General features: G+C 64.7%; 2 protein-coding genes across 3 annotated transcripts; one reads left to right on the top strand and one right to left on the bottom strand.

Annotated features, from left to right (window-relative positions):
• Nucleotides 1-2,818: 2,818 nt before the first annotated feature.
• Nucleotides 2,819-11,937, top strand: PTPRN (protein tyrosine phosphatase receptor type N). Its single transcript, XM_059820357.1, has 21 exons — nt 2,819-2,843; nt 3,100-3,205; nt 3,339-3,537; nt 3,703-4,027; nt 4,230-4,346; nt 4,471-4,550; nt 4,635-4,921; nt 5,372-5,458; nt 5,610-5,689; nt 5,932-5,996; nt 8,357-8,569; nt 8,697-8,906; nt 8,995-9,142; nt 9,293-9,366; nt 9,665-9,742; nt 9,876-9,995; nt 10,110-10,276; nt 11,356-11,409; nt 11,526-11,590; nt 11,697-11,770; nt 11,866-11,937. The coding sequence occupies exons 1-21, from the start codon at nt 2,834-2,836 to the stop codon at nt 11,935-11,937; spliced, it is 2,631 nt and encodes an 876-aa protein (XP_059676340.1). The 5' UTR covers nt 2,819-2,833.
• A 977-nt stretch (nt 11,938-12,914) lies between these two features.
• On the bottom strand, nt 12,915-18,076 carry DNAJB2 (DnaJ heat shock protein family (Hsp40) member B2). Of its 2 annotated transcripts, none has more exons than XM_059820411.1 (10): nt 18,055-18,076; nt 17,014-17,087; nt 15,912-16,021; nt 15,443-15,496; nt 15,171-15,290; nt 14,899-14,988; nt 14,665-14,770; nt 14,469-14,539; nt 14,051-14,272; nt 12,915-13,096 (listed from the first exon to the last, which is right to left on the bottom strand). In XM_059820411.1, exons 2-10 carry the CDS (start codon nt 17,076-17,078, stop codon nt 13,086-13,088), a joined length of 849 nt encoding a protein of 282 aa, XP_059676394.1. In that variant the 5' UTR covers nt 17,079-17,087; nt 18,055-18,076; the 3' UTR covers nt 12,915-13,085. The 2 variants fall into 2 exon arrangements, with proteins under 2 accessions (XP_059676394.1, XP_059676395.1); XM_059820412.1 differs by having other exon boundaries at nt 15,171-15,287.
• Between the last annotated feature and the right edge of the window lie 7,069 nt (nt 18,077-25,145).

The raw sequence follows: 25,145 nt of genomic DNA, 5'->3' as shown, positions 1-25,145 counted from the left end.
CTGCTGGGGGTCCCAGCTAAGGGGCAGGATGTGGTTCTGCCCCCCAGGGAGGTCTGGGGGAGGATGTCCCCTGCCTCCTGCAGCGCTCGGGCTGCCCTGTCCCCAGGGGAGCAAGGGGGGGCTGAGCCTGCCCTGCCATGGCTCGGGGCCTGCTGGTGGGTCCTCCCTGCCGCTGCAGCCCCCGCCAGCCCCAGAGCTGCAGCCGCTCCCTGTGGCCGGGGCCCTGCCCGGGGTGGGGGTGCTCCCTGCCTGCACCAGCTGGGGGCTCGGGGGCTGCTCGCGCTCCTCCTGCCCTTCCCAGGGCGGTGCTGCTGGGTGGGGGTGTGAGGGTGTGGTTCGGTGCTTGCTGCTCATTGGGTTCTTCCCAGGGGCGTGGCCGCGCGGGAGCCAGTGGGACCACAGGCCTGGGAAGGGGCAGGCGGTGATTGGTGGAAGTGATGTCGGTGCAGTGGCACACCCCCGGGGGCGTGGCTCGCCTCCAGGGAGGCTGCGATTGGCGCGGTGCTTAACGGTCTCCCCCAGGGGTGCGACGTAATTGGCCTCGCTCGATAACAGGGGGGCGTGAGCCCGACTTGGGGGGAAAGAAGTCCGAGTCTCTGATTGGTTGGGGCGCAGGGGGGCGTGGCACGGCAGCAGTGGGTCGTGCGCCATTGGCGGGGAGGCGGCGGTGGGCGGGGTGCGCGGCGCGGCGGGGCGCGGGTTGGCGGCGGCGGCGGGGGCGCGGCCGGCGGGTGCGCCATGGTGCGGCCGTGAGCGGAGCATGGGGCGGCGGCTCCTCCGGGCGCTCCTCTGCCTCCTCCTCCTGGCCGGCCGCGGGCTGCTGTGGGACGGCGGCGCCTCCGCTACTGCCACCGCCGCGCACGGTGAGACCGGCGCCCCGGGCAGGGCGGCGCCCCGGGCAGCGCGGGGACCGGGGGGGCGCTTCCCGGGGAGCGGCAGAGCAGGGGGTTCCGCGGCCGGTGCTGTCACCGCTGCCGTGGATGCTGTCACGGCGCGCAGCGGCGGGCCTGGCCCCCGGTGGAGAGCGGGGGAAGGCAGCCTGGTACCGGCACCACGGGTGCGTCATTGGTACCCGGGGGCGCCTCTCTCCTGGGGCTGTCGGGCTGGGGGTGGTGCTGGCCCCGGGGCCTCCCGCCGGCCGGAGAGTTGCTGCCGCCCCCGGGGCCGGTTGGACGGGTTGGGGGCAAGGCGGTGCTCGCTCAGAGACCCTGTCCGGGGCAAAGCTAGTGCCTGGGGCTGCCGCAGGGACAGGAGGGCCGGGGCAGCGGTCCTGAGCGGCGGCTCCCTCCGGGACCCCGCCGCCCTTTAGCCACCCTCCGCCGGTAAGCCCGGCCCGGGACGCGAGGGCGGGCCGGTGCAGCTGCTCGCCGCTAGCTCGGCCCATGCGGCCCCTGCCCGGGGCTCTCGGGGACCCGGGTGCCGCTGCCGGTAACAGGGCTGCAGCCCTCCCCCGCAAGGCACGGCCCCGGCGGCCGCTGACTCACTACCGGGCGCCCGGGGCTGCTGCGTCCCTCGTCCTCCGGCGGGCCCGGGAGCACCAGGACGGGTCCGGGCGAACCGCGGGGGGCCAGCCGTCTCCGGGAGCAGGCGGGGACCGTGCCGGAGCCGCTGCGGCCGAGCCCCGTCCCGCCCGGGGGAGCCTCCCGGGGCCGGTGCCACTGCCCCTCCCGGCGGGAGGCGGCTGCGCCGCTTCAGCACCGCGGACAGCGCCCGCCAGGCCCCCGCCGCCCCGGCCCGCCCCCCCCGCTCCCACCGCCCCCTGGGGGTCGCCCCTCGACAGCGGGGTCCTGTGCCCCGCGCCTGCGTTGGCCCCCGCCCCGGGGAGCGGGCCCGTGGGTGCGCGGGTTTCGGGGACCCCCATCCCCACTTGCCCCTTCCTCCGCGGCGGGCTCGGCGGGCCCCTCCCTCCCCTCCCCCCGGTTGTTTTCTCGTTCCTTCCTCGCCATCCGGGGCTGAGTCATCGCCTGCTGCCGTCTCGCTGCTGACGGTCTTGGACCGAGACGGGGGGGGGGAGAGGAAGGGGGAAGCTGCCCCCTGCCCAAGTGGTGCCCCCCGAAGGCGGCGGAGAGACACCCCCACACTGCTGCATGTCTGCTTTGGGGTCCCCCCTCGCAGGGAGAGTGGGTCCCCAGTGTCACAGGGTGCAGGGCTGTGTCCCTGCCTCATAGTGCCACATGTGGGAGGGCAACAGACGTGGTCTTGCAGGTCTGTGCCCCCTCAGCCTTCCCCTCCTGGCTGCTGGCACCCCAAAAAGCTCCAGGCCTCCCCCAGCTCCCCAGAACCAGGGGCAGGCTCTGTATGCAGCCCCCATCTTGGCTTTGAGGGGGGGGGAAGGCTGGCACTGAGGCCCTGCCCTGGTGTACTAGGCTGTGCCCCCCACGCACCACATTGCACCCCCATGGCACTTCCCTGGAGAGTGGAGGTCGCCAAGCAGCTGGGCCCCCCCCCTTGGAGGCTGTGCTGACTGGCCTGTCTGTCTGTCCTAGGCTGCCTGTTTGACCGGAGGCTGTGCTCTCCCCAGGAGGTGTGTGTACAGGGTAAGTGGCTAGAGGGGATGCGGGGATCCCGTCTTCCTTCCCAAGGGGGTGTGGAGGGTGCCGGGCTGCCTTGCAGGGGAACTTGGGGTGCAATGTGGATGGGCACGGCAGGAGAAAGGTGGGAGCTGTGCTTGGAGACCCTCCCCGCGGGATGTTCATCCATCCGGCCCCGCTGCCTCCCCTCTCTTGCAGATGGGCTGTTTGGGCAGTGCCAGGTGGGCTCCGTGCAGGACAGACCCTACTTCCAGGTCACCTCTCCCGTGCTTCAGCGCCTGCAGGATGTCTTGCGGCATCTCATGGCACAAGGTGAAGGGGGGAGTGTGGGGGGGGTCACTGCGGCCCGGCAGGGAGGGGATGTGAGGCAGCATTGCCTAGTGGCACTAGGGCTGTCTGGGGTCCTGCTGGCCCAGGGGCCAGGGTGGGCTGAGGAGGGGTCCAGCTGGTTCTGGGAGGAGCGGGGCCAAACTCAGGCTGTGGGACACAGGATCAGGACACCAGGGCGGCCTCCCACATGCTTGCCCCGTGGGCCTTCTCCATGTCTCACAGCGCTCTCCCGTGGCAGGGTTCTCGTGGCAGGATGGCATCACCCAGTATGTGATCTCGCAGGAGATGGAGCGCATCCCCCGCCTCCGCCTGCCGCCCTCGCTGGAGCCGGCTGCCAGGGACAGGTAGGGCAGCACCAGCCACCAGTCTGCGAGCAGAGCTCAGCAGGGCAGCAAGGGCTTTGTCCCCCAAATGGGGTTTTGGGGCGGGACCTCCCCCTTACCCAGGTGAGTCACCCCAGTGCTGTTTGCCTCTGAGGTTCCTGCCCCTCCGCGGCTCCCCTCGGCGAGCCCCGCTCCCTGCAGACCCCGGCCTGCCAGCGGCTCAGCATCTGGGGCAGCCCCCGCCGCTGCTGCCCTCCCCCATGGTGCAGCGGTACCTGGAGCACCTCCTGCTGCCCCCCCCGCCCCAGCTGGGCTACGAAGAGGCTCTGCTCAACCCCTACTCCTACCACAAGGTAAGCAATGGGGGCAAGCCCCCCTCTCCCGGGCGGAAAGGTAGAGATGGGCAGGGGGCTGCTGCTCTCCCAGCACCCTCCTTTTGCCTGAGCTGGGGCACACCGCCATGGGGTGACAGGGGCCCTGTGGGGTTTGACTGTGGTGGCTCTGTGTTTCGGTTGCAGTTCGGCTACCAGGACAGTGCTCACCAGCTCCCCGGTGGCTCAGCCAGGCAGACCCCGGAGACCTCCTCGCTGCTGGGCCGGGTCCCTGCGCAGGCACTTTTTGGGGCCGGCCCTGTGCCCTCCTATGGCGAGCAGCCAGGAACGGATGGGGGGCATCTCTTCCAGGACTTGGGCATGCTCTCCCTGCCCAGAGAGAAAGCTGGCCGTCCGGACCCTGCCGGCACCAGGCTCCAGCACAGCTTGCGGCTCCCCGGTGACTACAGGGACATGGAGGAGAGGGATCAGCCAGTGCCCCTGGCCGCCCAGCCACCCCCTGCACAGACAGGTACTGTGTCCTCCAGCCAGGCACCAGTCCTCATCCCCATCCTGTCCCCACAAGCCACATTCCTCGTGGTTCGGACACTCCCTCATATTTGGCTTCATGCCTGTGTATCCCCCCGGCCCCACCTGCCCCAGCTGCTGTGTCCCCAGCCCATGGTCCCCGTGCAGATGCAGGGCATTTGACCTGATGCTGCATCCTCTTGCAGACGCTGCCCTGAAGAGACTGGCCTCCCTCCTGGCCAGCTATGGCCTGGGGCTGCCGGAGCTGAGCCCCCAGCAGCTGAGCAGCCTCTCCACCCTCCTCCAGCTGTTCCAGAGCTCTGGTGAGCGGGGCGGAGGGATGGGGCGGGCAGGGACTGGCAGTGGTGGGTGCCAGCACGCCCTGTTTTGGGATAGGGGGTGTTGCCTCTCGGGGTGGGTGCTGCAGATCCTCTCTCTCCTTCCCAGGTGTTACTGGCCCGGAAGCACCCACAGCAAAACGGGTGGGTTTGCAGCAGGGTGGTGCTGGAGGAGGTGCCACGCCACAGGTGGGATGTGTGTGTGGGGAGGGGGGGGACAGCCCCCCAGGGCTCTCCTCAGGGGTCCCAGCTCCTCCCTTTCCCTCCCTCCAGGTGACGGAAGGGGATATGCAGCACGGAGAGGAGCCAGTGCCCCCTTCCTCCACAGTGCTGCCCCCCAAAATCCCAGCCAGCAGCTCCCCAGGGGATAGGCCAAGGGGCAGGGCAGCATCCTCGCCAGCCCCCCGGGCAGAGCCACAGCGGGGACATGGAGGGGACACGCTCAGCCCCGGGAAGCCGATAGCGGTGGAGAAGAAGAGCTACACGGAGGCGAAGGATGGTGGGGTGCAGCGGGGCACACGGCCACCAGACGAGTATGGCTACGTTGTCACGGACCAGAAGTGAGAGCCGGGGGTCGGGCAAGGGGGTGCGTGCATGTGGAGGGGCTATATCCCCCCCAGCCAGCTGTCACAGCTCCACGTGCTTGGCTGAGCCTGTTTGGGTTTGCAGTGGGGTCAGCTTCCCCATCCCCTTCCACCCACAGCCCTTGTCTCACCTCAAAGCCTTCCTCTCAGCCCCCACCAAGGCTAGAGCTCACGGCTGCAGGACGGGAGACTGGGACAGGCTCAGCCGAGTGTCTGCCCAATTGCCTCCATGCACACTTCTGTGCAAGGGGGGGTCAGCTCACCTCCATCACCACGTGTCCCCATGCTCTGCCTTACCTCCTGCCCACCCTGACAGCCCTCGCTCCACAGAGGATTCCCCACGCCTGCCTGTCCCCCTTCCCCAGCTGCAGGGAGTGTGGGCTCTCCCCTCGCCGCCCGCTCCTCACCCTGATGCTGTCCCTGCAGGCCCCTGGGGCTGGCTGCTGGCGTGCGGCTGCTGGAGCTCCTCGCCAAGCGCCTCCACCTCTCCACAGCCAGCTTCATCAACATCAGGTGAGAGGAGCAGGGCCATGGGGAGCTGCTGTCGCAGCCCTAGCCATGCACAGCTGCCCTGAGTGGGGGGCCAGGAGGGACCGGACTGGGGGGGGGATGGGGAGGGGGTCTGCGCTCCCCGGTTTCACGCTGTGTCCCCCCTCCCTGTCAGCGTCGTGGGCTCTGCGCTCACCTTCCGCATCCGGCAGAACCCCCAGAACCTCTCACTGGCGGACGTGGCCAGCCAGGCTGGTGAGTTGGGCAGGGGTCCCCCTGGTCCTGCCCCACTTTCCTCCCCAGATTGTGGTGTGCCCCTTCCCAGGGGCTGGGAAGAGGGGTCTCCCACCATACATGCCAGGGCTGTTGGCTGAACTGGGGAGCTGGCATGGGGTGGGCAGCTGTTGGGGATATTCCTTGGCTCTGTCTCTGGGGGCGGGGTGGGTCTTGTAGCTGGAGGGGAAACACACCTCTGACCATCTCTTATCCATCCACAGAGCAAGTGAAGGCAGAGCTGGAGGCAGAGTTGGGCCTGAAGATCGTGCAAACAGGAGTGGGAGAGGTAGGAGCAAGGCATGCCTGTCCCTTGGGGCTGGGGTGGCTGGAGGACAGGGCAGCGGGGGTGCTGCCGCTGGGTACGAGCCGGGAAGCGCGCTGTGCCCCAGCCCAGGGGTGCAGGGGTCTTCGTGAGTGAGCCATCCCTGTGGGTCTGTGGGGTGGCTGGGGAGCAGAGGGCTCTGGGCAGTGTTTGGGCTGCTGTGTTGGAGACAGACTCAGGTTATCTGGGATGGGCCGGAGCAGGACTGCTCCAGTGACCCTGTTCTACCCGGCAGTGAGATGGTGCCCAGCCACCTGCACTCCCAAGGGCACCCAGCTCTTTCTAAAACAAAAGCTCTGCAAGGTTTGAAGGGAATTTTGGAGGGTTTCCCCAAGGCTTTCCCCCCTCCATCCAAGACTGGGGGGCTGCAGGCTGCACCCCACAGGACTCATCACCCTTGCATCCCTCCAGCCTACGCACCTCATTCTGGCTGTGGCTTGGGTACCCCAGCGCTGGGCTGTGCCCAGAGCACCCCAGAGACCATAGCTAGGCAGGCAAAATGCCATCCTGCCCCCAGGGAATGGCAAAGCAGCTGAAGGCAGGGATGGAGCAGGAGCAATCTGCTTGGAGAGGGGCTCCCCCTCCCTGTGCTCCTCTGGGGATCCCCAAGAACAGTCTCCTGGTGGGGGAGTGGGGCGTGGAGATGGGGGACCGAGCCTGGCTCCTGTGTCTGCAGCCTGGGGAGGGGAAGTGGTGCAGCACATCCCCAACCCGAGGTCCCTGTTTCCCACCCTCCTGCCTTGTGGCCGTAGCTGTGGGCAGGGAGGAAGGAAGGGGGGACCGTGGAGGAGGAGGCCATGGAGAAGGGGTGGCCTGGCCGCTGAGGCAACCTGTCTCCATCAGCAGCATGTGGAGTGTCGCTATGGCAATGTCTTTTGATGTGGCAAGTGGCAGGAGCTGGGAGAGATGGCAGAGATGACGGAGCTGGAGCTCAAAGGAGGCTGAAGCAGCTTTGCGAGCCCTCTTCTGCATGGACCTCCCTGGTCCAGACCAGCTTGTGCTTTTCCTTCGTCCCCATCCCAGGCTCTGAACTCAGTGAGACTGGTGCAGGATTTGGGGAAGGAGGGATATGGAGAGGCAGGGGGACAGCAGGGCCCAGGCAGGCCTTGGAAGGGAAGTCCCTTCTGTCTCCCCAGCCCTGCTGACATCTCCAGACCTTCTGACACACCTCCCCGGGCTGCAGGGCTGCTCCTGCTTGGGTGCCTTGGGGAGCTGGGAGGTGCTAGCCCTGGTGGGTACCCCTGGCTGCAGGGCTGGCGGGGCCCTGGCCACAGACTGGCCCCCAGGCGCTGGGGCTGATGAGGCTGAGGGGCAGGCAGCAGCCGGGACCCCTGGGGCCAGGGCATCCCCAGGTGATGATGGGAGGTAGGCAATGATGATGCAGTGTTTCCTCGGTAACCTCATTAGGCTCGTGGCCAATGGGAGGCCGTGGCAGTGAGGTAATGCTGGGCTCTGGCACCTCACTGGGCACAGGGGGGTGGTGGTGATGCCCCAGGACCTGGCTGGCTGGGGGGCAGCGTCCTGATCACCAGCGGCTCTGGGACAAGGCCTTGGGGGGGCCTCATCCAGCAAGGGCTCAGCACCATCCCGTCCCAGCATGGGACTGGCATGGATTTGGCTGGCCCCGCCAGCCACGGGGAAGGAGCCGTGGAGGCACTGCCTGCAAGGTGGCAGGGGCTGCTCTGTGTCCCAGCTGAGGAGAGCAAGGGGGAGGACTGGTCCCCTGGCTACCACAGCTGGGATGGCACCAGCTCTCTGGCAGTGCTGCCACCCCCACCCCGTGTGGGGGTGCCATGGAGCAGTGCCCACAGGGGAGAGCCAAGCCGAATTTGGGGAAGTCCCCTGGGAGTTGCTGCCCTGGACCCAGCCCATCCTTTGCCATTAACCCCTTGGGCTGAATCCAGCCCTCGTTGACCTCCAGCTGGGCAGGAGCTCATTGAACCCGAGATCCATGGGGCTACTAGCGGCCCTGGGGGGGGGTGCCCCAGGGAGCAGCCCTGGGTGCTGGGAGCAGGGGAGCAGGGGGTCACTGCTGCCTGGGCTTGGCCAGGCTCTGCCCCCTCCTGCAGCCCCAGGGACATGAGTGTAAGCAACGCCCCATGCGACACGCAGGTGGGTACACCAAGCCTCACCGCGGTGACACCCGGCACCCCAGAGACACCAGCTCTGCCCCAGCTGAGGATGCTGGGAGAATCAGTGCAGCACTGAATGCCCTTGCTCTGTTTTAGACCCCAACAACCCCAAATGTGGTGCAGAATGGGGTCTCTGCCCCCACAGCCGCATGCAGATGCCCCCTGCTAACCCTTGCTCGGCTTTGCCCCCAGCGAAATGAGGCTGCCGCCTACTCACGCCCATCCCGCTTTGGGGACAGCTTCCACTCGGTGCTGCTGACCTTCATCGCGCTGGCCTGTGTGGCAGGCATCGCCATTGCGGCTGCTGCGGCCTTTTGCCTCCGGCGCCATGCCAAGCAGCGGGAAAAGGAGCGCCTGGCCGCCCTGGGGCCCGAGGGTGCTGCCGACACCACCTTTGAGTACCAGGTAGGACCCCGCAGGTTGCGGGACCCTGTGTGATGTGGCACCGCTGCATCAGCATCGCTGGGGGTGCACGGGGCTGCCCCCAGCAGTGCTGCAGCGGAGGGACAGGGCTCTTGCTGGGGTCCCCCAGGAGCTGTGCCGCCAGCACATGGCTGCCAAATCACTCTTCGGCCGCACCGAGGCACCAGCAGCACCAGCGGAGACCTCACGGGTCAGCAGCGTCTCATCCCAGTTCAGCGACGCCCCACAGCCCAGCCCCAGCTCCCACAGCAGCACACCCTCCTGGTGCGAGGAGCCCGTCCAGTCCAACATGGACATCTCCACTGGACACATGATCCTGGTGAGCCAGCCCAGCAGGGTGGAAGCCCTCCTCCCTGGCCCCCCGCATACCCCTGGCTGCCAGGTTGACCCCTGCCCCTCTGCCCCAGGCCTACATGGAGGACCACCTCCGCAACCGGGACCGGCTGGCCAAGGAGTGGCAGGCTCTCTGCGCCTACCAGGCTGAGCCCAGTGTCTGCTCCGTTGCCCAGAGCGAAGCCAACCTGAAGAAGAACCGCAACCCTGACTATGTGCCCTGTGAGCATCCCAGCTGCCCTGCCCTGGGGACCGGCTCCCAGGGCCATGGCAGGAGGGTGGTATGGGGCACGGGGATGCTTAGGGCCAAGGTGTGGCTTTGTCCCCGGCTCCCCCAGGTGCTCACCACCTCCCCTGCCTCTGTTTCCCCAGATGACCATGTGCGGATCAAGCTGAAAGCCGAGAGCAACCCATCCCGCAGCGACTTCATCAATGCCAGTCCGATCGTGAGTGATCACCAGGGGCTCCTGCCCTGCCATCCCGCTCCGTGATGCGCTCAGCCCAGGCGAGGCTCCCGCTCTGGGATGGAGCCGGACCGAGCTCACATCCCTGTGGGCTACGGATGTGAGCAACGTGTCTGTCCCATTGCTCAGATGTAGTTAAAATCCATTTACCTCCTGGCTGGGGCACCCAAAGCTCCCTCCCCAGCCCTCCATCATCCCTGGGGTATCCCCCTGCTCCTCCCAGTGTCCCTGACCCCTGGCCGGAGAGTGCAGAGTCTTGACACCCCGTTTCCTGCTCCAGATCGAGCACGACCCACGGATGCCAGCGTACATCGCTACGCAGGGGCCGCTGTCCCACACCATCGCTGACTTCTGGCAGGTGAGCGTCACCTGGCTGTGCCAGCCTGTCGGGGTCCCTCTGGGTGCTACCCACCAGACGGGTCACAGCAGCTCGGCCGCCCTCCTGCCTGGGCTGTCGCCCAGCGGTGACACCTGCTGTGCCTTGCCTGCAGATGGTGTGGGAGCACGGCTGCACCGTCATCGTCATGCTGAGCCCGCTGGCAGAGGACAGCGTCAAGCAGTGTGACCGCTACTGGCCAGACGAAGGCTCCTCTCTCTACCACATCTACGAGGCAAGTGTGGCCAGTAGCTCGGGGCAAGGAGCATCCTCCAGCCCCCGTCCTCGTCCTTCTGAGCGCAGCCCCCCTGCCCGGTGCTGACGCCTCCTGACTGCCTCTCTCGGGCAGGTGAACCTGGTGTCAGAGCACATCTGGTGCGAGGATTTCCTGGTGCGCAGCTTCTACCTGAAGAACGTGCAGTCGCAGGAGACCCGCACCCTGACGCAGTTCCACTTCCTCAGCTGGCCGGCCGAGGGCATCCCCACCACCACCCGGCCCCTCCTTGACTTCCGCAGGTGAGTGCCCACCCTTCGCCGGTGCCAGCCCCCGGGGAGCCGGCGGTGGCCCCAGCCCGCAGGGGACTGAGGGGCAAGGACATTGCTGCCGGTGTGATGAGGGTCAGGGCTGTGGCATGGACCAGCTGGTGGAGATGTGGGGCTGCTATGCATGGGGAGGAGCAGAAGAACCAGGCTCTGGCCAGCTTGGGATGAAGCTTGGCAGACCTGAGTGGGCAAGAAGCCATCAGCTGAGGTTGCTGGTGCTCTCCAGCCTTCGTGGGGAGGTGGGAAGATGCTCTTCCCGGGAGCTGGGATGGGGGACAACACCACCTGGCACCCTCCCCACAGTCATGGGTGCAAGAGAAAACCCCTGGATCCAGCCTTGAACAGCTGTGGCCTATTGCTCCTCATTCCCTACAGCCAGTGGCGGGTCCCCAGCTAGCCCAGAGAGGCCTGTGGGGCCGGGACTGTGCCCGGGAGGTTTGCAGGCACTGCCTGCTGGGCTCTCGGGGTCCCTGGGTGGCATTGGGCTCCTGCTGGGGACTGGTTGGTCACTGTCCCCAGGCCCTGTGAGGCCAGGGCCCCTGCTTAGGGCAGTGGGGGGTCCCCGAGCACATCGCCCTTCTCTCCACCCCGCTCACGCTCTGTCTGTCTGTCTGTCCCTGTCTCTCTCGCAGCTGCCGCCGTCATTTTTGTGATTTGCAGCTAGTAATCTGGCTCCAGTTGCATAGTCACAAAAGTGATCGTTGGCAGCCGTGCCTGCTGCATGGAGCATGCCGGGAGCCCCGCCGGCGCCTGGCCCCCAGCTTCGCGCCCCACCGGACCAGAGCTGCTCCCTCGGGGGTCCTGCTGCTGCTCCCCTCCCTGGGCTGGGCACCCAAGGAGCCGGCCTTCTCTCCCTGCCCCAGCCCCTTTCCACCTGCGGTCCCTGTCCCGTGCCCGGCACTGCTGGGGAGGCAGGAGGAGCCATGTGCCGGACTGCCATGGCCACATTGTGGGGTGCCCGCTGCCCCCTGGCTCAGAACAGCAAGGGGCACCTAGCACAGCCTTGTCCCCAGCATGGCAGGGCACTGACCTGCTCCCTCTTGTCCTTGCAGGAAGGTGAACAAGTGCTATCGGGGTCGCTCCTGCCCTATTATCGTGCACTGCAGGTACTGCTGGGGCTGGAGGGGGGGCACAGGCTTGGGGGGGCTGCTAGACTGGGACCTGCTGACCAGGACTAGTCCCGGGAGCCCGTCCCCCTGGTCCAAGTGTCTGCGTCTTGCAGTGACGGTGCAGGCAGGACCGGGACATACATCCTCGTCGACATGGTCCTGAACAGAATGGCCAAAGGTAGGTGTGGGGCAGCACCGCTTCTGTCCCGTCCCTGGGGGCGGTGAGGGGCCGTGTGCTCGGCCCGTGGCCTCTCTCCTAACACCCTTCTCCCCCTCTGTCCCAGGGGTGAAGGAGATAGACATAGCTGCTACGCTGGAGCACATCCGAGACCAGCGGCCTGGCATGGTGCAGACGAAGGTACGCACCCAAACCGGGGATCCCCTCCCTCCCTGCGGACGCACGGCCCCCCGGGCCAGTGGAGACCCTCATGCCCCTCTCCTCTGCTCCCCTAGGACCAGTTTGAGTTTGCGCTGACGGCTGTGGCTGAGGAAGTGAACGCCATCCTGAAGGCGCTACCGCAGTGATGACGAGGAGCCCTCCCCTCTCGTCTCCCCCCATGTCCCCCCGGCTTTGTGCGCTCTTCTTGCCCTGTCCATGGGGCTGCTCCCCCCATAAAATGCTGTCTGTGCTGCTGGTTCTGTTCTCCCTTCCCCAGCCCCCCCTGCCCCTCTCCCCAGGGACACATGGCTCAGCCCCTCTGCAGGCAGTGCACAGAGCCCCCTCGCACCCGCTGCCACTGCAGAGGGGACTGGGCTTGTGTCCCTGCTCCCCCGTGGAAGAGGGAACCAGGTGATGCTGCTGGGAGTTGGCTGCGGGGCCCCCCCAGCTGCTCTCCTGCACCCCAACCTGGCAGTCCTGCATCAGCCCTCCCTCTCTGCACCAGAGTAGGGGGCAGGGGTTAGGCAAGGGTCCCCCCCAGAGGAGGAGCACTGGGTGCAGAGGGGCCTGGCCTGTCCCCTCCGTGTGCTCCCCACCTCATCACTTGAGCAGAAGAGAAATTTCTAGAGAAATATAATTTTGTATCTTGATGTGAATAAAGTTCTCGTGTCGCGTTCGTGCAGCTGCAGCTAGGTCTGGCCTCTGTGTGTGTGTATGGAGGGGCACAGGGAGCCCCCCCACATCCTCCCCCCATCCCTGCAGGAGCACAGCCCGATCAGCACAGCAGGGACTGCCCCCTCCAAAGGCAGAGAAGGGAGGACCCTGCAGCCCCCCAGCCCAGAGACACCCTGCAGCCAGCAGCTACTGCAAACAAGTTTATTGATGGCTGTCAGCAGAAGGGGGTTGGGGGGGGGGGGGCTGCAGCGAGGAGGGGGCAGAGCCCAGCCCCCCTGGCTGAGCCCAGCCTTGCCCCCCCTCACTGCCTGCTGCCAGCACCCCTGCAGCCTAATCTACAGCAACCCCTGTCCAGCCCCCCCACCACCACCCTCCTCACCACTTCGTGATGCCTGGGGCCTCTCCCTCCCTCTGGGCACCCCCCCCCAGCCCCCAGGTATTGCTCGGCCATAAGCCCTGTCATGCTCCCCAGCCCCCCGCCCCCCCACCGCATCCTACGGAGCCAGAGGGTGCTGGGGAAGGGGGTGGCAGGGGGTGGCCGTGCAGGGACAAAGCAGAGTCCTGGCTGGGAGAGGCTCCACGGGCGAGCGGGTGTGCGCGGTCCCCGGGTGCAGTGGCCTCAGAACACACCTGGGGAGACAAGCGGAGGGGGGACACAACAGCATCCGTGAAACCCTCCTCGGCCCAGGGCTGGGGAGAGGCAGGGAGGGAGGGAGGAAGGTCCCAGGAGGAGGAGAGCCAAGGCAGGAGCACAGGCAAAGGCGAGGGTGGGAATGCCTGTGAGCATCACTGAGGGTCACTGCTGCTGCGGGAAGCGGGGAGGGACAGTGCCCTGCAGGGTGTGCAAGGCATAGGGAAGGGGGGGAGGTCTGCGATGGGGGGACAGAGGAAAAGGAAGAGGGGGTACAGGCAGGAGCGACAGCATCCAGAGGGGAGAGACAGACACAAGGCACCAAGCAGAGCCCACATGCGCACTCCTCCTTGCGAGGAGGGAGAGCCCGACCCAGTCCTCCCCAGCCTGGGCAGGGGCAGGCAGCAGCCAGGGAGGCACCGGCTGGAGCCCCTGCCCATCTGCAGGGCAGGCAGGGAAAGAGCAGCCGGCAGAGCCAGGGCACGCCTGCCCCTGCGCACCCCGCACTTCCAGGAGCCAGGGCAGGGAGCTGCCCCTCTTCCAGGGACCCCACCAAGGGCCCCTCTTCCAGCCACAACCCCCAACTCTGGCAGCCCACCCCCACCCCGGGGTGCCACCAGCCACCCCCCCCACCCCAGCAGCAGCAAGGGGGCAGGGCAGGAGAGAACCCCTCCCTTGCTAGGGGAGGCAGGAGCCGAGCCCCACGCAGTGGACCCCCACCCCCCTTTTCTCTCCCTGCCCCACGGGGAGGGCACAACCCCAGCCCCACGCTCAGAACAGGGGGCAGTGCCACTGCTTCGCTTTGGGGGCAGGTTCGTGCCCCACCGCGGTGGGGCTGCCGGCCCCCGGCGGCTCCTGCTCTGGCCCCCCCCGGGGACCGCGGGCTCTGCGGGTGGAAGACGGGGTGCCAGAGCTGTCCCCTGGTGCCAGCGGGGCGCCGGGGCTGTGCCCACCTGCTCGGTGGTGCCCCGCGGCCTCCATCTCGGAGAGGCTGTAGGCCATGGCCAGCTGCAAGTCCTCGTCCTCGTCCTCGCTGTCTGTGTAGAGGCAGACGGGCGAGGAGCTCGGGGGCTGGTGCGGGGTGGGCGGCGGGGGCGAGGGGGGCCGCGGGCTGGGGAAGGCTTGCTGCTCCCGCCGGCTCAGCTCCAGCCCCAGTGCCATGTCATCGGGGACGCCTGTGGGGACAAGGGCAGGGGACGGGGTCACATCCGCTCCAGCTCCCCAGAGCTGGCAGAGGGTTGGATGCAGCACCCCCCTGCCACCCCAAAGGAGGAGAAGGGTCCCCAAAGGAGAGGTGTCCCCAAAGGGAAAGGGCACTGGGAGGTGGCCCTGCCAGTCCGCAACAAGTCGGTCTGCAGTGCCACTTCTCACCATCAATGTGGATTGACTTCAGCTCCCCGTCCTCCTCCACTTCCACCCGCTCCCGCCCGTTCTCAATAATCCTGCAGACAGACAGATGGACGGTCAAGGGCCAGGCAGCCAGAGTATCCCAGTGGCAAGCTGCAAGGTCCGAGGCCTGCCGATGAGCGGGGTCCCCGGGGGCGAGGTGGGCCGGCGCTGCCCTCACCGCTTGGTGGTGATGCGCCTGCCGTTAACGAAGGTGGTGGAGGTGGAGACGGAGCGGAAGCCCAGCCCTGCGTCAGCCCCGGAGCTGAAGGACGAGGCGAAGAAATCTGGAGAAGGGAGCAACAAGGCCGGTGCCAAGGTGTGGGGCACGAGGAAGGCAGGGGATGGATCCTGGGCAGGGGAACGCGGTGTCCCAGGACCCCCCTGCTGGGTAGGGGCTGGCAGCATCTCCTACCTGAGGATCCTGGGAAGGCGGAAAAGAAGTGGCTTCCCCCGTGGTGCCGCAGACCAGGTCCTCGCAGCTCGGAGAAGGGCAGCATCTCGTCTGGAAGGCAGGGACCCCCCGTCAGCATCACCCCCACAGCTTGGTGAGCCAGAAGCAGAGCACTGCCATGGGGAACACCCTCCCAGGACCAGCCACGCACGCCGTTCCCAAGCCCAGTGGCTGCCCCAGGGCCAGAGAGGTGCCCCAGAGCCGGCCCCCAGCCCCTCCTGCCCTGCACGCACCAAAGAATTCGGCGAAGGGGTCTCGCCCGCCAAAGAACTCCCGAAAGACGTCGTGAGCGCTGCGGAAGGTGAAGGTGAATTCAGGTGCCCCGGCATCAGCCCTGGAGCCCCCCGGTCCTGCTGGAGGGAAAAGGCTCAGAGTTAAGTGGAGCTCTGCATGTGAACTCCCCGAAGGGCGGGGAGCCCCAGAGGGTGCAGACCCACACCAGGTCTTCAGATGGGGCCGTATCCAGGGCTGCACTAACCCCCCACAGCCCCGCCTGCCCACTCACCTGCCCCCATGAGCCCATCCTTGCCATAACGGTCATAGACATCGCGCTTCTGCTCTGGAAGGAGAAGAGAAGGGGCTGTGGGGAAGCCGGCTGCTAGGTGTGGGCAGGAGCACCGACACTTCCCCCAGCCAAGAGAGGTGCAGAACAGCAGGGAGCAAGAGGAGCGGGGTGGCGCTGGCACTGCTCCTAAACCCAAGTCGGGGCATCGAGCAAGGATGCGCAAGCCTCAGCCCCGCTGGGGAGACCTCATCCTGGAGGCCAGCATCCCAGCATCTCTACCAAGAGCCGTTTTGGGGGATACGTGGGGAGGCAACCAAGCCCCACAAGCCGGGCAGTAAACCTGAAGGGACCCGCTACCTCCCGGGGACGTCCAGGGATGCCACCTGGGTGAGCCCAGCAGCAGGACACCCCAGGGTGAGCTGCCCCAAGGGCCGGGGGACACACGCGAGACAGCACTGTGGCCTCTTACTGTCCGACAACACTTCGTACGCCTCAGCGATCTCCTTGAATCTCTGCTCGGCATACTCCTTGTTGTCTGGGTTTTTATCCGGGTGCCATTTCAGCGCGGCCTTCCTGTACCTGCACAGACGGGCAGCGATGGGCACGCAGCAGCCCTCGGGTGGCGGGGGCTCCCATGTCAGCGAACCCCCTCTGAACACACACGTCCGACCCTGTGCACAGGGGCATCCCAAGCCCGCTTCACCCAGCGCCCTACAGCCTCAGGCATCAAAGGTGAGCTTCCTGGACTGGTTCTGCCTCCCAGGCATTTGCAGCATGACCCCAGCAGCGCAGCCTGTGCCTGCCCCAGCTGCCCTCTCTGGTTGATGCTCACAGGTTTGCTCCGGAGCCTTCCGGGGCTCCGCCGTGGGTGTGCATGGACCAGGGGTTGCTGGGGCGCTTCTGGGGCCAGCTGAGCACAAGCAGCCCTTTCCTCCCACCCGCAACTAGCTGAGCTTAACCCAGGCTGACCAGCTTCTCTCATCCACTCTTACGAACCTCTGCCCCCCAGGCAAGCCCCAAGTCCGCACCTATTCCCCCTGGGTGATGCCTCTCCCCAGTGAGAGCAGCATGACCTCGGCAGGTGCCAGGTGGGAGCTGCGGGAGGCTCTGTCCGCCTCCGGGGCTCCCCAGCAGTGCCCGGGGTGCAGCACGGGACCTGCCAACGGGGCCTGGTCCCTGTGCCGGGGGACACGCTGCTCCTCACCCCGCGAGCTCCAGCACCCTGACCCTGATGCCAGCAGAGCCCACGCGCCCCAGCCCTCTGCTATCCCCGTATCCTCCAGCAGAGAGAAGGGATGCCTCCAAACACCAGCGGGACCCACCTTCCGCCTCCATCCCCAGTCCCGGGCTGAGAGCAGGGACAAAGAGACCAAACCCCACCAAGAGATGCCTTTGTGCGGCAACGAAGCCCGGCCCCACTCTGGCCTCCGCACAAAGGAAACAAAGGCTGGATTGTCACCTCTGGAGCTGGGCCCTGTCCCCACCGGCCCTGGCGCAGGGCGGGGGTGGGGGGGTGGGTGGCTCGGGCTGCTCTGCCCGGGGGAGCAGGGTCACACCTGCCACGCACTTACGCCTTCTTGATGTCCTCAGCGGTGGCATTGCGGCTCACCCCCAGTGCTTCGTAGTAGTCCACCATGACGTGCGGCTGTCCCGCGGGGTCACCGTGGGGGGGAAAGGCAATGTCAGGGGGTCTGCAGGCACACCCTGGCAGCGCCGGGTGCGAGAGAGCAAGGGCGGGCTGCCCTGCCCTCCCCAGGCACCCCGGCCACCCCACAGGTCCCCCCGACAGCGGCTCAGTAGCAACCCTGCACACGGCTTCCCAGCACCCTGCCTGCGCCTCGGCCACCGGGATGCAGGCACAGCCCCAGCCGGGGACCCCTTGCTGCTGCCGCACCCCCATCCCACCTGCATCACCCCAACTTGCCCAAGCAAGGGGACAGGGATCCTCGATGTCTGCCCCGCTCCCCCCCAGCTCCCCTCCCGTCCCCCCCGGGGGGCTCTGTCCTGGGGCAGCGGGGGGGGGGAAGCAGCGGGAGCAGCCTAAGGTGCTTAGCGGCGGGAGCGGATTAAGGGCTCAGCGGGGACCCGCCCCGGCCCGGGGCACTCCGGGGCACTTCAACCGGCCGACCCCCTCCGGATCGGGGACGGGAGCGGGATGCCGCCTCCCCAGACCCCCCCCACCCCGAACCCCGGGGTGCCGACCCCCCCACACACACGTACTCGCCCCCCGCCCGCGCTGCCCGGGTGCATCAGCTGACGGGGAGGGCGGCGCTGGCACCGGCACCAGTACGGCACTGGGAGCGCGGCGGGGCGGTGCCGCCGGGGACCGCCCCCCCCCGGCCCGGCTGTAAACACGGCGCTGCCGGGTCTGCCCGGCCCGCCGCTGCTGCTGGAAGTTTCCGTCCCGCCCCCCTCGCCGCCACCGGCGGGGCTGCGGCCAGCGGATCGAGGCCACCGGGAGGGGCGGGGGCGGCAGCCCGGGAAGGGACCGCACCGGCCCGGCCCCGCTCCCCCCGTGCGCCGCTCCCCCGGTGCGCCACGGCCCCCCGGCGCCCCCCGGCGCCCCGCTCCCCCCGCACGCCCCCCGCCCCCCTCCCCGACCCGGCGCCCACCTGAGTGCCACCGCCGAGCCCTCCCCGCCCGCCCCGGGCCGCCCGCGGCCGGCGTCGCACGTCCCCCCCGCCCGGGCCGCCGCGGGGCCTGGAGGCGGGCTCCGCTGGCCGACGAGCGGCGGCTGCAGCCAACCGCGGCGCCGTCGCCTCGTGACGTCAGGCGCTCGCCTTTCAAGCGGGTGAGGTCATAGGGAGGCGTGCTCGAGCGCGGAGCGGGGCTTTGCCGGTGCCCGGCCCCCGCCCCCGCCCCGCTTCCCCGGCCCCGCAGCCCGGGAGGGGCCTGGCGGGAGGCTCCAGCCCCGCTGCGCCCCGCCGCCCCCCAGCCCTGGGCGAGCCTCCCGGGGGGCGGGGAGCGGGGCCGGGTCGCGAGGGACCCTCCAGGGCGCTGCGGGAGAAACCGGGCGGCGGTGGGGGCGCCCGCAGGGTCTGCCTCTGGGACCCGGAGCTCCGCTCCGGCTCTCCCCGCTCCCCGGGGCGGCACCGGCCGGGGCGGCACTGACCTCGCTCGCTGGCCCCGGTGGTGCAGTCAGTGCTGCGGGCACGCCGGGGCACGGCCACCGCCCCGGGGCAGCCCCCGGGCTCCGCTGGCCCCTGGCCTCCCGCCGAGTCAGCTGCCCGGCCGGTCCCCGCCGGAGGGGCCAGCGGGAGGGGACAGCGGGAGGGGACAGCGGGAGGGGACAGCTGGGGTGACTCAGCGCTTTGCCCGGGCCGTCCCGCCGTGGGGGAGGACGGAGGGGTGCAGGCTGGCGGGCACAGGTCCCTGCCAGCCCGGGAGCAGGGAGCGGGCTCCCGGGGGTGGCTGTCCCCGGCCAGGGTGCCCTCGCCGGCTGCCGGGGGCTCTGATTTGGCCCATCTGCCCAGCGGTGGGTGCAGGGCTGGCCCGGGCCGGGCTGGCATGGGCACTAGATGGAGCCACAGGCTGCCTCACGGGGACCCCATCCTGCTGGCTGGGAAGCCGTGCAGATGCCACCGGGACCTAGCCGTGTCTCCGCACCTTGCTTGCCTTTCCCTGGCATTTGCAGCTGATGTGGGGACTAAGAGGCCCCAGAGCTGCCAGGTCTCAGCCCGCTCTGTGCCCACCAGCTGGGGAGACCTCCCTGCCAGGGAGAGGGGAGGAACCCCCACGTTGGCCGGGACTCTGGAGCCAGGGGTACGCATGGCTGCTGCCTTCATGGCACGTGTGTCCCTCACCCATGAGACCAGGAGATGCAGTGAGAAGGACTTACACCTCCCTAATGCTCTTAGGGGAGGCTGTGCGGAGTTGGGCAGTAGCCCACCGAGGCGGTGGTAGGACAGAGGATGCTGTGCCAACCACGCCTCTGCCACAATCCCTGCCCTACTCACATGAGCGAAGCCAGCCACCTTACAGCAGCCAAAGAGAGGCAGCCCATCACCCGCTGGTGCCGCACATGGCGCACACCTTCAGCCACAGCACCTGGCTCTCTTTTCCCTGCCCTTTCCTTCTAGGTCTGCCTGAAGTCCCAGTGCACCTACCTGCCAAACTGGCTCACAACAGCTTTGAACCCAGCACAGGCATCTTGAGTGTGTCTCAAGAAGACCCTTATTTCTTTACAAATTCTGGGGACTGGTGTGTTGCAACCCTGTTTTTAGCTTCCCAGGGTCACAAAAATGCTCATGAAATACTCTTGAGGCTTTCTGAGAGAAAAGCTTTTGGGTGAGCAAAGCAGGACCCCAAGGGACCAATTTTTTTTATCCTGGTTGCCCCATCTCTTAGGAAGCCAACTGAATTGCGTCACAAACTCGTGCTATATTATTATGCAAACCACATTTAAGAGAGATATTTTTTTCAGCACTATGCAGCATTTCAGCTTTTGATTTCCTCAGGAGAACACAAACCCTTTCACAGCCTCCTCAAAACTGGCAATGACGTACTGCAAAATCGTATTCTTGGTGATTTTTCAGCTGTGGAGTGATGTGCGCGGGGAGTCGCGTGCCCACTGCTCCCCTTGTCGCACCCAGCTGTCTCCCCTCCCATTCTTCCCACTCCCCGAGGGAAGGTCCCAACTCCGGGGCAGCCGTGTGGAGATGCAGCAGGGAGGGAGCAGGAGCCAGAGCCAGTGGGATGGGGTAAGAAGTGGTTGAGCAGAGCGAGGCAGGCTCCTGGGTGCCACTTCCATGCCGCCTTCCTCTGCCTACCTGCTCCCAGGAGAGACAATGGCAGCGGCTATGGCCATGCTCCCCATCTCTGGGCATAGCCACCGGGTTGGTGCAGCCCCCAGAAAAGGGGTCAGTGGGAGCAGTGGGTTTGCTCATCCCTGGAAAGGCTGTGCTGGGGTGGGAACGCCCAAGCGTAGAGGGCTGGTGACAGCCAGGGACATCACTTGAGAGGAGCATCCATTTTAAAAATCCACATTCATTCTTTCACCTACAGTCCCACTGTCTCATCTGAACAGCCCTGCCCAGCTCCCCTGGCTTCCCTGCACAGCCAATTTCTCCACACTCTCGTGTTTTTGGCGGTCCTTGTGTTTGTCTCGATGGCCGCGCTCTCAGCCACCTGCCCGTCTCTTTCCCAAGCCGCTCTGTTCTCACCCCAGCCGGCTTTTCTAGAGTTGCACCTTCTAGGAGCTGGGGAGTATCCAGGGAGGCAAAGTCATCCGGGTGCTTTTAGCAGAAGTCAGTGTAGCAGGACAGAGAAGTGAGAAACAGCAAAGTCAGGGTGACTTTCATTCAAGCAGGGAAATGACTTTGGGCTGGATTCAGCAATGTGCTAGACACAGGCTGTGCGTCCCAGGCACCGCCCCGCGGGAGTGCTCGCCTGTGCTGACGCCGGGGCTGCTGCCCCAGCCAAAACCCAGGCAAAACCGAGATGCTTGCAGATTTTAAATCAACCAAGTCAGAGGCTGGCGGAGGTGGCAGAAGCCCATGACTAAATAGGTTATCCAGGACGAGCACATGCACGGGCCCAGGCAGCAGCTGAGCTTCACGGTGGCAAGGGGCTTCACCTCCATCCCTGGCACGCGGTTGGGAACAGGGTGGGCTGCAGAGTCTGGATAATCCTGTGACCCACCCGTGAGTAAGGCTGGGGGCTGCATGGTCTAGATCTGTCCCCAAGGGAAGGGAGATCAGGGGAATGAAAAGACTGATATCACATGCACCCCCTCCAAATGCTGGGGAGCCCTTCAGCCGCAGAGGGAAGCAGAAGCTGCAGCTGACACAGGACTGGAAGGGATTTTATTGCAAAGCAAAACCTGATTTCACTCACGCGCACCAACACACTCATGCCCACATGCTCCCAAGCACCAAGACCCTCGTGTCCATCCTTGGCCAGGATTTCCCTCAGTGCCCGATAGGACTGGGGGCACCGGCTGTCTGGTCCTCACCTTGCCCTCCAGCTATATGCCCAGCTTTGGCCCATTGCCTTCATGCTAGGTATGGCTCAAAGGTGAAAAACGAGCCAAGCAGGGTGAAATAAAAAAGGAGATAGGGCAAATGCATTTGCATTAGAAGAGAACAAGAAAAAGCTCAAAAGGATGCGGGTAAGCAGCCTTCTGCTGTTTTCCATAGCCGTCGGTGCCTAAATACCAGTGCAACACTGTGGATGCAATGGAGAAGGCTGTAATTTGGATGCCACCTGTAACAAACCAGCGTGTAAAGCATCAGCTGCTAAAATTGACATTTTCAATACATCAGGCTCATGCTGAGAGTATTAATGGACCTAACTGAGGGTCTTATTGAGCCACTAATGGTAATTTTTAACAGAGCTAGGAAAACTAGGCTAATTCCAAAGGACTGAAGGACAGAAATCACTCCAATCATTAAGAAAACAAAATGGTTGACCCAGAAAACTCTAGATTACTGATGATACCAGAAAAAAAATAACAGAAGAATTAATTTTGATTCTGTCAGCAGAGAATTAAAGACCGAAAAATGCATTTAGTACAGATCAGCCTTGTGTCAGGGAAGGCAGGTATTGCTATTCAAACTTGTCGTCACCTTTCAGCACGATTACATGTCTGGCTGATTCAGATCAACACCGCTGGCATGACATCCTTACTTGGCAGCTAGCAGGAGATAATGATAACAGCATTTGCATAAATCACGATATTGCCACAAAGAGGGATGGAATAATCTGTTTTCCATGTCCACGGAAGAAGGAGGCTCATAGCTGCTGCCAAAAGTCTTTCCAGATCTACATTTTGTGTTGTCCCAGAATATTTATCTCAGTATGCCAAGCCAGCCTGTTTATACTCCTGCATTGCTAAGGACACCCCAGGTGCATCAATAGCAAAGGTGTACCTGTTAGCTAGGAGATACACTGCCAGGGGTCTTTGTAGTAGGGAACTCCAGGGATGGGTGCAAGGCCCATGGTGATAAGAAATGTTTACTAAGAAAAAGTAGGGCTAACACTAAGCTTCGTGGGGCAGTAGCTAGGGAAGGGGACAATTAACTAGTAGGGATGGTTTAGAATTGCCCAATGAAAAGGCTATGTTGCAGTTAAATTTGCTTTAATGCAGGAAAATTTCCTTTAATATAGTAAAATGCAAAGTAACTCATTTGGGAATTTGGAGGAAGGGGCAGTCTTGTCACTTATTACTTGCACATCCACTTGCCACCCTCAAACTTTATCAGCGATAATCTGGGATTCATTTCAAGACCATTGATTAAAGCGCTGAAGCCGGCGGTGCCTGGCAGGGATCCCCACAGAAGCCCGGCAGCCCTTTGCTGAGGATTCATCATCGCCAGCCAGCACTTGGGTACCCCAAGCTGCCTCGCCAGGCACCGCGCCGACACTGCTGCTCGCTCCCCGGGGCACCCTCCGCGCTACAAGCCAGTTACATCTCAACCTTTCCCCTGAGCAGACCTGTCATCTCAAGAATTGAAACCAGGCTTATTTGGCAAGGTGGATTTTCCACGGTTAATCGACGCCTGTTAAGGATGGTGAGGGTCCCCCAACACACACAGGAGCCCTTGGTACCCGGCTCTCGCCAGGATCTGCATCCTCCTGACTGGGAGGTGGTAAAGCCCTCCTGGCTGTGTCCAGTGCAGGGATATTAAATGGCAGCACGAGAGCAACACCGTCCCAGGGGAGGGCACAACAGCCCCGGAGTGCACAGGGCACCTGGGGATGGCTCATCCTAACAAGGAGGGCCACATTAGGCATGGGAGTTCAGCAAACCGGGGCACCTGAGTACTTACGACAGGGAAATCCTGCCAAATAGCTGTTGTTTTACATGCACAGCCCCTTGTCACCTGACTTAACTCTGCTAGGAAGCTCTCAGATATGTGTTCGAGCCAGGCATCCTCAGGATGGCCATCGAATGCAAGCTCTCAGCCCAGTGTCCTGAGGCCACCGGCTCGCAGTGCAGGGACCCTGGGAGAGGCAAGGAGGACAGCCCTGGTTTTGCATACTGCACTCTCTCCACAGAGAAACAGCTCTGGGCAGGAGCACCCTGGGAGCCATTGCCCAGCTGGGTTATTAAATGCATCTTTTATCTCATTAACTGTTTCCCTCTGACATCCACCAGTGCTTGGCCAGCTGCCATCACCTCCTTTCTGCTTTTAACGACTTTACAGCAATCCCTGAGACTCCGGGCTAGTTTCTCCAGACCCAGCTAGGCTCTCAGCACGCTCTCGGGCCAGCAAGCTGTTTGCATTGTATACAACCCACTTCCACATGCAAAAAAATGCTGTCGCACACGTCTGTCCAGCCATAGGAGGCTCAACTGCTCCCCAAAGACCAGGGCAGAGAAGAGCCATTGGCAAAACGCTCCTGCACCAGGAACTGTTTGCTTTCCCAGGGGACGTTGGACTTGCCCACCTGGCAGTGGTTGATCTACCTCGAAGGAGTGCGTCTGCCAGCGTGAATCTGCTCTGTCCCCTCTGCTGCCCAGAGGCTGGGGGCTCAGCCACAGTCCCGCAGACAAGGCGTGCACTCCTGGGAGCGGGGGAAGCGATCGCTGCCTCTTGCCCCATCGCTGCCAGCTCACACAAGCATGCTCTGCGGCATTGCAACAGAGCTGACCACAGCTTTGTTGCAATTCCTGAGAACTTGTAAGACAGGAAGGCCTAAGGGACCGGGGATGGAGACTGACTCATCACCGGGACTACGGTTCTGCCTGGGGCATGCAGAGCCTCTCCAGCCTGATGGGGTAACCCGTGCCCCTCCAGGAGCTCCTACCATCATCCAGCTGTGCAGAATTCATTGCACTTCTGCTTCCAGCTATTCCTACACTGCTTGTGCCACTGCCAGCTCCGAGAGCTGCTGGAGAAAAGGAAAAGCAGCGCTGGATGCTCCACATAGCCCACCAGCACCGCACGCCGGCATCCCCTGCCAGCATGGGGACGCCTCAGCGTCTCAGCCCCTCCATCACCTGCCTGGAAGCAGCTGGTTCACATCAGGCATGCTCAGAGCCCTGACATGAAGTCACTGCAATTAGACAGCTGTGGTTTTATTTTGCTCCCGTGGGTGTGTAGCTGCCTTTCCCAGGGTATGAAGAAAGGTGGGTGACATTGGCAGCCAGGGAGGCTGACTCTGAGCCAGGGAGGCTGCTCACCCAGGGTTTCTGCACCCAAAAAAGAGCTAGTCCCAACTCGTCTGCCGGTCCCTTTTAGCCTTGCAGGTTGGGGCTCGACATGTGTGCGGGGCTGCCTGCCTCCCTGGGAGTGCCTCCCTACTCTTGTCACTGCCCAGTGATTCAGGGCTTAGGACTGTAGCGAGATCTGGAATTAGCTTTATTGTTCCTGTAACACGGCACACGCTCCGGGCAATGCAGCAGGCGTTGCACAATTGACTTAATTTTATCTGAACCAGCAATTATGTTGCTGTTGCCCAGCTCCAGCAGAGACAACTCCTGTCAGATCACTACCGTGCTCTGCATCCCAGCAGGTCTTTAGGAGTAAATGCCACACTTGGGTTACTGAAGACATCCACTGATGAAGATCCCTTGACCCTGAGACAGTCATGCTTCACTACCCTTACTGCTAGCAAGCCTTAAACTTGCATCTTCTTACTCTGAGCATGCAGAAGAGTTAATCCCTTTCCTGCCTGCATCTGCCTTAAATATATTTTAAGGCCTTTATTGAGTCTCTGCTTGGTCTTCTAGATAGTCCCCATTCTTTCAGCCTTCCAT

The sequence above is a fragment of the Gavia stellata genome, chromosome 8 (genome assembly GCF_030936135.1).
Source record: "Gavia stellata isolate bGavSte3 chromosome 8, bGavSte3.hap2, whole genome shotgun sequence".
In the NCBI taxonomy this organism is placed as follows: Eukaryota; Metazoa; Chordata; class Aves; order Gaviiformes; family Gaviidae; genus Gavia; species Gavia stellata.
The sequence above is the reverse complement of the archived record's forward strand: the minus strand, read 5'-3'. Positions and strand labels throughout refer to the sequence as shown.